This window comes from Alligator sinensis, unplaced genomic scaffold, assembly GCF_000455745.1.
Source record: "Alligator sinensis unplaced genomic scaffold, ASM45574v1 scaffold1130_1, whole genome shotgun sequence".
NCBI classification, from domain to species: Eukaryota; Metazoa; Chordata; order Crocodylia; family Alligatoridae; genus Alligator; species Alligator sinensis.
The window spans coordinates 1,494,945-1,507,024 of NW_005842358.1; the positions used below are offsets into that span (position 1 = coordinate 1,494,945).

Below are 12,080 nucleotides of genomic sequence, written 5' to 3' on the forward strand. Positions count from 1 at the left end.
AGGCAGTTAGAAAGGCCAAAGCTACCATGGAGCTGAGGATGGCATCCCAAGTTAAGGATAACAAGAAAATGTTTTCCAGATATATAGGGAGTAAAAGGAAGGCCCAGGGCAGTATAGAACTACTACTGAACGGGCAAAAGCAATGGGTGACAGACAGGGGGGACAAGGCTGAACTCCTCAGTGAGTTCTTTGCCTCAGTGTTCCTAAACGAGGGGCAAGACAAGTCTCACAATGGGATTGTAGAGAGGCAACAGCAGGGCACCAGACTACCAAGCGTTGACCCTGAGATGTTGCAGAGTCACTTGGAAGGACTGGATGCGTTTAAGTTGGCAGGCCCGGATGAGCTCCATCCGAGGGTACTGAAGGCACTGGCTGACGTCATTGCACAGCCACTGGCAAGAATATTTGAGCAGTCATGGTGCACGGGCCAGGTCCCGGAGGACTGAAAAAGGGCGAATTTTTGTCCCTATTTTCAAGAAGGGGAGGAAAGAAGATCCAAGCAACTATAGGCCAGTCAGTCTCACCTCCATCCTTGGCAAAGTCTTTGAAAAGATTATTAAGGCTCATATATATATGAGAGCCCAGCAGGAAAAATTATGCTGAGGGGAAACCAGCATGGGTTCATAGCAGGTAGATTGTGCCTGACTAATCTAGTCTCTTTTTATGACTAGGTTACAAAACACCTGGACGCAGAAGATGGGGCTGACATGGTTTACTTAGACTTCAGGAAGGCCTTCGATATGGTATCCCACCCCATACTGGTGAACAAGTTAAGAGGCTGTGACTTAGATGATTACATAGTCTGGTGGGTCGCAAATTGGCTAGAGGGTCATACCCAGAGGGTGGTAGTGGATGGGTCGGTATTGACCTGGAAGAATGTGGGCATTGGGGTCCCACAGGGCTCAGTCCTTGGACCGATACTCTTCAATGTCTTCATCAGTGACTTGGACGAGGGAGGGAAGTGTACTCTGTCCAAGTTTGTGGATGATACAAAACTGTGGGGAGAAGTGGACACACCGGAGAGCAGGGAACAATTACAGGTAGATCTGGACAGGTTGGACAAATGGGAAGAAAAGAATAGAATGCGATTTAATAAGGAGAAATGCAAAGTGCTGCACCTAGGAAGAAAAAATGTCCAGCACACCTACTGCCTAGGAAATGACCTGCTCGGCAGCACGGAAGCAGAAAGGGATCTCGGAGTCCTAGTGGACTCCCAAGATGAACATGAGTCGTCAGCATGACAAAGTCATCAGCAAAGCTAACTGCACTTCATCATGCATCAGCAGATGCATGACAAACAGAACCAAGGAGGTGATACTTCCCCTCTATCGGACACTGGTCAGACTGCAGTTGGAATACTGCGTCCAGTTTTGGGTGGCGCACTTCAAGAGGGATGTGGATAACCTGGAGAGGGTCCAGAGAAGGGCCACTCATATGGTTAAGGGCTTGCAGGTCAAGCCCTAAGAGGAGAGACTAGGACACCTGGACCTCTTGAGCCTCCACAAGTGAAGGTTTAGAGGCGACCTTGTGGCTGCCTATAAGTTCAACATGGGGGCACAGAAGGGAATTGGTGAGGCTCTACTCACCAAGGTGCCCCTGGGGGTCACAAGAAATAATGGCCATAAGCTAGCAGAGAGCAGATTTAGATTGGACATTAGGAAGAACTTCTTCACAGTTAGAGTGGCCAAAATCTGGAATGGGCTCCCAAGGGAGGTAGTGCTCTCCCCTACCCTGGGGATCTTTAAGAGAAGGCTGGATAGGCATCTGGCTGGGGTCATCTGAACCCACTGCTCTTTCCTGCCTATGCAGGGAGTTGGACTTGATGATTTATTGAGGTCCCTTCCGACCCTAACATCTATGAATCTATGTTCCCTAAAAGGTATAATAGGTTTTTGCCACGTAGCCATAATGAGGTTAGCCAAATCTATCCTAAAGAGAGTATTTATACAGTTAGCTGGTCCGCATATCTCCACTGGAGGTCAGAGCCACATTGCTAGCCTACCTGTATAGGGTTCCATTTGGTAGTTCACAGATCTGTTGGATCCAAATCTTTAGGCAAGAGTGAGCACAAATTAGCACTCAGATGATGTGCTTGATTTAGATACATAAATCAAGACTAGGCCAAACATAATGTATCTAGTGGCAACTTACTATTCAGTTCTAAGGCTTCAGGAACCATATTCAGTTTAATTGATTGTTGGTTCTGAAGCAGATAAAAAGGTCTGACTCAATTATCTAGAGGCCTGCTTGTCTAGTTGCCTGCCTGGTACAGATCTGTACTTTTTAATATACAGACTTTTATAAATATACAATGACAAATATTTATATTTTTAAAAGTGCCCAAGACACTCCACTTCTCCCTACTCCTCACACCTTGAAATACATCAACTTTAGACATCTTTTCACAATTACTTGAATATTTTATGTATAAAAGTTTAAGTTTAGGCTTAAGGCTTAAGTTTGCATGGGACTAGATGTTGCTTCTCAAATAAATGCATTGATTTCAGTGGACGTGCTTAGAAAGTGAGTTACTATTCAATTTAAATAAGAGTGGCAGATTTCAGCTTGTTCATAATAGCATTCATCTAACATGCCAGTGAGACTAGGTCCATATTTTATCTCGTAGAACTCTTAAGCATATGCTGTACAACTTAACTGCAATGCAGAATACAGTATGCTCTGGGAATGTACATATCACCCCTGTTAGTGTGTGCATCACCCTGGAGTGAATGCAGAGAAGCCTAGGGATATTTAATATTTTCCTTAAGATGAATAATTGTCACTACCCAATTAACATAAGCAAGCTATACAGCTAAGCATATTTATTTTGCATTTAGTTTGTGATGACCTCTCATTCATGTTGCCTTGTAATTTTAATTATTTTCTCAAATACTTGGCCCTTTCTTTCTAGCACCATAAGGTCAGAAGTTCAGTGGATCTTACCCAGTAAAGAAGAACTGAGAACATCAGCTTTCCATATATTTTTCCTCCCTTTCCTCTGCCTTACTTGCAGCTTGTGAAGGACATCTTTGAAATCCCTCCCTGAGGATGAGATTAAATGAGGTTTCTATGTCAAACAGGGAAGCACATGTTTTCTGGAGTATTCTTTAGTCCCTAGCTACAAATAGCTGGTCCTAGGTTAATGGTACTTGAAACAGCAATGGCAAATTGCGCACACAACTTTTGCAGAAGTTGTACTATTAAGAAAGAGACTAACTCATTGGGTTGGGAGCCTACACTTCCTGCTTCTTTTGTAGGGTCTTCTCCTTCACAAAGACAGATTTGACCTAAATGCCAAGACTTGGCTTTGTAGAGGTTCCAAGGCTGCTTCCTAATCCCAACAAGTATAAATGTGGAGAGAGTGATTTAGTACATTACTTTCTACACTCCACCACTATTTTTCCTCTGCATTTAGCTTCTTTTCCTTCTAAATTCTTAGTGCTATCACAAGCCTTTCCCTCCCCCACTGAGGTTTCTGTTCTTATATGAAGCTGTTAAAGTTAAATAAGTGTGAATGTCTGTCAAGTACGATCCTTGTAAGAGAGCATGTACATTTTATATATTTTGAGTAAAGAATAATTAATAGTTAATTAGTGTAATGAAAGTAATATACAGCAGATGCAGTGAAGACCTTGTGGAAAATTATTATGAATTAGGTAACGTGATTTGGTCAAAGCAAGCTTGTAGATAAGAATTAAAGCAGTGGACATGTGGAGGGACAATCAGTGACTGTCTATCTCGCACACTTAGGGAATAATTTAATCAAGTTTGCTATTGTAATACTCAGTGCTTCAAGCTGTTCAGTTTTCACAAGTAGATAACTTGGGATTTGGGTTCTGACTTGCAGCATTCCTACACAGTCAGGGTTTCGTGTTGAAATTATTGTTTACTGAGGAGTTTAATCATGTTAATATGGAGTACAAAATGTAAAGGCAGGGGAGGAAAAGCAGAACCATAATTCTTTTTAGTAGTAATGGGAAAACTCACTTGGCTTCACAAAAATATCTGATCTGCTCTTCATCTGGGATTGTCTCAAAGTCCGTTTCCCCTCTTTCACATACCCTTCCTTGTAAAATATCATATTAATACACTGCAACCATAAAGAATTTAAAGAAACCAATAAAGATTTGGTAGCAAAATAAATATATTTAAATTATTTGGTTGGTATTTAAGGAAGTAAACACTTCACTTTATGACATCACTGCTGTCGTCATTATTACTGAAAATTAGCAAACCCAGACGCCACTGGAGAAATAGAGAAAATAAAGTATATTTTAAAACGATTGGAAAAGATATTGTTTCCATGGTTTCAGAAGTGATTATATGAAAATAAATGTGTTAGTTTTAATGTAAAGTTTTACTGTGTTTTATTATATAAATGTATGTTTTATATGATTAACTTACTAGGTTTCCAATTTTCATAGAAAGATGTAAGGGATATCCTGACTCCTATACACGTAGAAGCAGCTTATCATCTTGGACATCATGTTCTAAAGAAAAGAAGTATGAGAAGTGTAGAGGACTTCCCACCCCTTCAGCCAGTTCTTCAGAGGAGGAAAGACAGAGATATTATAAAAAGCAAGGTTAGTTCATGTATTAAATATTTAAGTATTTAATCCTCATTAGACAGAAATCTCACATGGCAGCATCATAACCAGGGATAGTATTTTCTGGACTGGTGCTTACATCTCACAAAGATAGTGACATTAAAATGCCTTGATTTTATTAATGTAAGCTGCTGGGTTTAGGCTAAATACTGCCTTGCTTGAAAAACTTAAATCTAGATGTGTTTAAATGATGTAGAAAAATTAGAGAGTCCAGCAGAGGGTAACAAAAATGGTTAGGAGGCTGGGACACATGACTTATGAGAGAGGCTGAGAGAACTGGGCTTATTTAGTCTGGAGAAGAGAAGACTAAGGAGGGATTTAATAGCAACCTTCAACTACCTGAATGGTGGTTCCAAAGAGGATGAAGCTAGACTGTTCTCAGTGGTGGTAGATGACAGAACAAGGAGCAATGATCTCAAGTTGCAGCAAGGGAAGTTTAGGTTAAGTATTAGGAAAAACTTTCTCACTAGAAGGGTAGTAAAACACTGGAACAGGTTACCCATAACGGTTGTGGAATCTCCATCCTTAGAGGCTTTTAAGACCTGGGTAGACAAAGCCTTGGCTGGGATGATCTAGTTGGGGATGGTCCTGCTTTGAGCAGGGGGTCGGACTAGATGACCTCCTGAGGTCCCTTCCAACCCTTATTTTCTGTGATTCTAAATACTTATTCCAGGACTGTCCAAATTTGGAATGTCTGGGGGTTCACAGACCCACTGGTTGTATGCCACACATTCCTCCTATCTCACACAGGCCATTTGGTGGGTGACTCCTGCTGCACTATATTGATGTCTCTGTATTGTGTGGGGTCCACAGCCATGGGATCCTTCAGCCTTGCAAGCTACACCATCCCACGCTGCCCTGCTCCCAGGGGTGGGGACAGGCATTAGAGGGGCAGCTCGGGGACTCCAGCAGCAGCACCTGGAAAGCAAAAGTAGGAGCGGCACACAGATCAGGAACTTGGGGGTGCATGTGGCCCATGAGCTGCTGGTTGAACATTTATTCTGTGGAGCTACTCCAAGTTTTCATTCACAGAAACTGAGAAAAAAATATACTGCAGTAAAGATTTGATAGCAAATTTCTCTGCAGCCTTTTATGTAGCTCTGAAGCAAAAATCAGAGTGCTCTAATGATTTGTAACTGGAAAACTGAAATAAAACTATTCTGCCTTCTCACCAGTAGCAGGTTTTACAAATTCACATAAAATTGTTAACCACTTTGAAGAATCTGAACAAGTGTTGAAACAAACAACATTATAGTCCTATTGACTTAAAATAATAATCATGTAGGGAATAGTTAGACAAACTATCCTGTATATATTATTGCTGTCCTGTCATAAGACAGAACTGACCCAGAAATTTCAGTTCTGGTACCCCTGTAAGGCTTGTCATCTAATGTGTACCTTTTAGAACTGGCTGATCATATAGCCACTGACCAAGGATGTGTCTCTATTGTTTTGTGTATCCTGTACATAGGCTGAGAAATGACAAATCACCACTTTATCCCACTGCTGTATCAGAAAGAGGTTGTTCATGGTTTCTGGTTACACAGGGCACATCTACATGTGCATTAGTGTACCTTTTCTAACGCACATTAAATTTAGTTTGTGTAATGTGCAGTACTAAATCAATGTGCATTAGGCTGCCCTAATGCATAGTAGCACATTTGCATGGTTTTTAAATTATGCTTAATGCATAGTAGACTCTTTTACTATGCATTAGCATAATGTCATTGTTTTTACGTGACGCTGTAATGCACAGTAAAATAGTCTACTGCATATTGAAGCGCATGTATAGATGCGCCCGCAGCAATGGATGGCTTAGAAGTACTTTAAATCTGTACATTTGTTTCCACAGATTGTTTTTGCAAGATTTTGCACCCAAGAGAACTGTTCAGCTGACTTGAAAGTTTCTGGGAAGCTTGCATTTCCAAAGTAAGTATAACATCATTTCTGCCTGATGAAAGAGATTCAGTAGTGCTTTGTTTATCAAATTTATTTTTACCTTTCTATTTAAAGAAAATAGACTTGCAAAAATGGGATAGGAATAAAAATCATAGTTTCTAGTAAAAGTTTTTAAACAACTAATCTTTTAGAAAGTGTAATAGTAATGTAAACTTTCCACAGCTGTTGTGAAAAAAATTATACTTGTATGGAACATAAATACTTCAGTTTTGTGCTACTTGATTGTTTTATTCAGTATTTCAGTTATGGAATAATTAAGTGGGTTTTTTCTTTGTGTACTTAGGAATATTTTATCTACAGTATTACACTGCTGATTGAGATATCAAATGGTTGGGCATTACATGTGGTTTACATTCTATACTGCTAGATATACTAGGTTGCATTTTCCAAGCTGAATTTCATTTTAGTTTTCACCCATGCTCCTTTTCTTAAGTCCTGTTGTAGTATTTTTGTATCCTTAAAGGATTTTTGCTGGTCCTTATCCTTATATTTCATCATCATGCTAAATTACATTGGCATGACATGGACATGGTTGGATCCTTGTAGAACTACACTTAACTTTCCTCAGCAAGATACATTTCTATTGATTATTAACTAGTTTTCAGTTCATGTGACACAATTTTACCCAAGGTAATTTGACATTTTAATTGCAAATTGGATTTTAAATGCTCTTCTCAAGTCTAGTCCCCCCCACCCTTAAGTACCATACTTAGGAGCAGAAAAGATGGGTTCTCTTCCTGAATAACTTGTGGTGGAACAGTCATTTACCGTGTACCTCTGGATAAAGCAGAGCTAGAGCTGTTGCATTTGTGAAATTTGTGACATGCTTCTGTTTTGCAAACACTAAATGTTTTGCTATACGTCTTATTTGAACTAAACTGCTAGTGTGTCCTTGTAGAGAATCCTAAATTGATATACAAAACATAATAGATACAATTTTGATTAACCATTTCTATGCAATTCTGGGCACAAATTTTTGTCATAGATTTAAAGTGGGTGTATGGTGTGGACTTATTTGCTTAGTTTAACATTCTACTCAAGATTTTAGTCTTAAGCATTTTCATTTTCTTAAGCTTTAAGACACTATTGCTTGACAAATTATGCACTTTTGTAGAGGAATGGATTTGTAGTTTTTTTCATTAGTGCTAATACAAGTTAAGCAATTTTATAAGTATCATAAAACCCTAAGGATCAGAAAGAGTACTGTACACCTGTTTCATATTAGTGTACTATAGGACATGAGAATTTGAACCAACCAGAATAAAAAGGCTACATATCTTGCTAAACTGTGAAATATCACCTTAAATTACATTTTGTCCTAGTATCTTGATTAGAAACTAGTTAGCTGTGAAGCATTAATTTATTTTGTCTAGACAGAATGCATTCATTATCCAGGAACAGCAAAGTAAACACTTCTTTGTTTTTGTTTTTTAAAGAAAACCAAGAAATTTATCATAAAAGAATGAAATTGAATAGGGGATGTCACTGAAATACTTCATTGTATTCTTGTTCTTTACTTTCCGAGTTATGGCTCACCATGTACAAACTATCTCCTTTTGTTTAAATTGCTTAAATTCTGATCTGCTCTGTAAATTTCAAGTATGCATTATGCATTTTTTAATGAAGAATGAAATATGATTATCAGGGAATAGCTGTAGTTCAGCTTTGTCATACTCCCAGATGTGCACCTGGTGCTTTATCGTACTTGCATACTAAGCTGGTGGGCATCTTTTTGATGGTACCTTGTTAATGAATCAGAACGCAGTAAAATGTGCGACAGAAAAGGGTAGAATGATGATTATGTAAATGTGGCAAAATAGCTTAAAAATGTGAAGAAAACTAAAAACCCAGCCACTAAATGTTATCACTGTGTTTCTCTTTAATTTGCTGTTGTCTTGGAACCTAGCTGCTTATGCAGTGCTTTCACCTTCTGTTGCTTGTCTAAGTGCCAACTTCTTTCCCAAAGGTGTTCAGTGACTAATGCTTTGGTTCCAAGCCAGAATATTTGATAAATGTCTATTTCTAGGCAGCTCTTGTACAAGTCTTAATTAAACTTTAATGTCAAATTGAAGTTTACTTTTAGAACATTGTAGGGTACCTTCACTTGTAACATGATTACAGAACACTAAGTGCCACATAAGATAGACATGTTCACTTACATTCCTTGTGTCCTGTTTCACATTAACTCCATCGTACACATGGACTGAAACATGAAGACTGCAACCTTATATAGCACAGGGTGTAAATAAGAGAGTATTAATTTCAAACATTCTCCAAAGTAGAAAGTTAAAAATCTCACAAACAGATTTTAGTATCAGGAAGAGAGAGTTTTCTTCATTAATCTTGTGGCACTAAAAACCCTAAGTCATATATCCATAATACACCTTATGCAGGTTTATTATTTTCTGAATAGTTTTGGATGTGACGCATCCTTGCTCCAGTGCTCTCTGTTCTACATAGACCTGAGCTGGATGTAAAAGTCCTGTCAAATCTTACAAAATCCTCACACTGGGGCTTAAGTGGGCATGAGTCATGCATAAATCATATGTGACTTCTCTTCCAGGGCATAACTTTCACCCTGGGCATCCTGCATCAGTACAATAGTTATATATACCCCTGTCTGGTAAAGTAGCTAAATGAGAAAGCAAGCAGCATTCCTTACTTAAGTGGTAATACTCCAATACCCAGTCAGATCCCAAAAAGTACAGTGTAAATGAATCATGCTGTTATGGCTGACTGTCATTTAGAGAGTGGATGGCTGAAGATGGGCTTCTGGTAGAGGGAGAGGAGGTGTAACTGGACATAATCTGTGCTCTGGGCAATAGTGGTACATGGAGCAATAGCTGCAGCTGGCAACATGGGAGCCAGGAGAGCAGCAGTGATGGCAACTACTATTTTTGTGTCCTGCCTCAAGTTGGCATCTTTGGGACAGGTGTCCCTATTGCTTCTCCCTCCTACTTACTGTACTGGGGATGGGAAAGTACCTATTTGGTCAGTACTGTAAAATTGGCCTTTTCCAGATAGTTGATTGAGTTGAAATCAAAGAAACGAATGGGCTCTCTCTTGTTCCCAAGCACTCATCTCTTTTTTTTAGACACTGGTCTTAGTAGGCCACTATCTATGTATGCATGTCTTAGGTATCACATTCTATGTATTCATTCTTTTTATAGACCTAATGAAAAGAAGACATATCTTGCAGTAGGAAGTATGAAGACTTTACTGTTGAATGTTTCTCTTTACAATGCTGGGGATGATGCATATCAAACTGGCCTCCACATCCAACTCCCAAAAGGCCTGTATTTCATCAAAATTCTAGACCTGGTAAGAATCAAAATTCTATGCCCATTAACATTCTAGCATTACAAAGAATGCTTTTTACTGTAATGTAGTTAATTCTGCAGATACAATATTTCCGATGTTTTGCTCTTTCTTCATTTTTTGCTACCTTTCAGTTTTGACCCTGAAAAAATTTAGATGGGAGAATCTGACCATACTTAAGATCTTCTGCTTTAAGCTTTTGTTAATCTACCTACTTTGGTAAAAATTGTATTTTGATAGCAAAAAAAAACAGTGATTCCTAGATGTTTGGAGCTAAATATGCTAGCAGTATATTAGCATATTAACAGTATACTAGTGTATTGATGGTATACTTTGTTTGTTATTTTAAAGATGGTGACAAGGCAGTGAAAAAGTGTAATCAGTGCATGGTATTCAGATTCATAGACTCATTGGAGTTGTTAGTAGAAACAGTAGGAATAATTCATTATTGTTGCACTGAAGTATTGAACACTCAAACAGAATTTACTTGTTTCAAATGTAAAGCTAAGTAAGTTTGCCAACAGTTATACTAGATTAATCAACCAACCCTTTATTGGTAATTCATTCTTTATTTTAGGAAGAAAAAACGATACATTGTGATGTATTAGATAAAGAAGCTCATTCAGTGAGACTTCACTGCAGTGTTGGCTATTTATATGTAGACCAACAGTCAAAGGTAAACTAAATATAAAATCTTTAATCCTCAATATCAACTCTTATTTTATAAGTTAAATGCACTAAGAAAATACTTAAAATGTGTGACTTGGAAGAGAAAACTACATGCATAATTACCTACATGATTACTATAATAAGAATTTAAGGTTTAACAAGTCGTCTATTCCTCATGTCTGTCTTCTCTGTTTTGACATTGTTATCAGGCTGGTACTGTCTTTAGTTTATTAAGAACACATCCTTTTGTTATTTGGCAACTTACCAGAGATCTCTCTTGGCATCCATTTTGTTGTGTTTTATTTCACTAAGGACACTTCATCTCTATTATTACTTTTTGAGGAGGAGGGTCTAGGTTTCTCTTAAATCATAGATGTAATAGCTGAATCAATTAAACACTGAAGTATTGTGTAGCAGTACCAAGGACAACAGAATATAATTTATTGGACCTAAGTGGACACCTTTCATTTATTCCACATGTCCTTTAAGGGAAAAATTAAATCATTCAATTTTGAAGAAATGAGTCTTTTTACACCTCATTTGATACCATGCACTCAAAGCAAATTGGCTACTACAGTGTAGCCAACCTTGCTGCTACCAAGTTATATAATATGTAGCCTTGTCTTATCCCCCGCCCAGCCCTGGCCACTTGTCTCAGACATCGCTCCCTTCCTACCCAAGACTCCATCCCATCCACCTCACCAAGTGTGCCCTGTTCACAGGGATCCCGCACCGGTCTCCATGGAGACCCTGCCTGTCTGCCTGGTCTAGCGCCCCCAGCAGTAGGTGTGGGCAGACAGGCCTGGGGCCAGATAGGATTAATTGGCATCTCCCTGGCCTCCCCCGCCTCCACTGGGCAGTGTAAACAGTCATGACAGGGGGACCGAGGCCAGGTCAACACTATGTAAACGACAAGCTGAAAATTTAGACTGGCATTGTATTGTGCAGTTAAGCAAATAATGCAGTTATCTGGTATTAAGGCGCCATCTACACGTTACACTTAAGGAGTGATTAACCAGTTAATTGTGCCCTAAGTGGTCACCTATCCACACATTCATTCAGTTAATAGCATGATAAAAAGAGGAATAAGCTACAAAGTTATTCCACAAAATATGTTTGATAACTCTGTAGCTGCTTTCCATCATGCCATTAATTCAGGGGTGGGAAAATATGGCCTGTGGGCCAGATGCAGCCCGCCAGGTCATTCTATCAAAGATGACAGGCAGCCAGCAGCATCAGGACCCAGGGGCATTTGGTGGCAGGACCCAGCAGCTGAGTAGCAAGGCCTGTCCAGCTCCACCCCGCCCCCAGTCCTCCACCTCCCTCCCATTCCAGCCCCCAACCAGAAGCCTCTGTGGCTTCAGGACCCTGAGGCTGTTCCCCACCTCCCTCTGTCCATGTGAAAAGCAAGATAAGATCAGATGGAGGGAGGGGGAGAAACTGTTGTGATCACCCCAGCAACCAGGAGCTGCATGCTGCTAGCTGGGGTGGGCTGGAGCCAGAGTGGGAAGTGGCAGTTCGGGGGGA

General features: G+C 39.5%; 1 protein-coding gene across 1 annotated transcript in view; it reads left to right on the plus strand.

Annotated features, from left to right (window-relative positions):
• Nucleotides 1–10,560, plus strand: part of LOC102384870 (integrin alpha-4) — a gene marked incomplete at its 3' end in the record, with an annotated part of 60,846 nt that extends 50,286 nt beyond the window's left edge. The window contains exons 16-19 of the mRNA XM_006029121.1: nt 4,425–4,583; nt 6,460–6,536; nt 9,737–9,887; nt 10,462–10,560. Coding sequence (XP_006029183.1) covers nt 4,425–4,583; nt 6,460–6,536; nt 9,737–9,887; nt 10,462–10,560 — 486 coding nt within the window. The remainder of the gene's footprint in view (nt 1–4,424; nt 4,584–6,459; nt 6,537–9,736; nt 9,888–10,461) is intronic.
• Between the last annotated feature and the right edge of the window lie 1,520 nt (nt 10,561–12,080).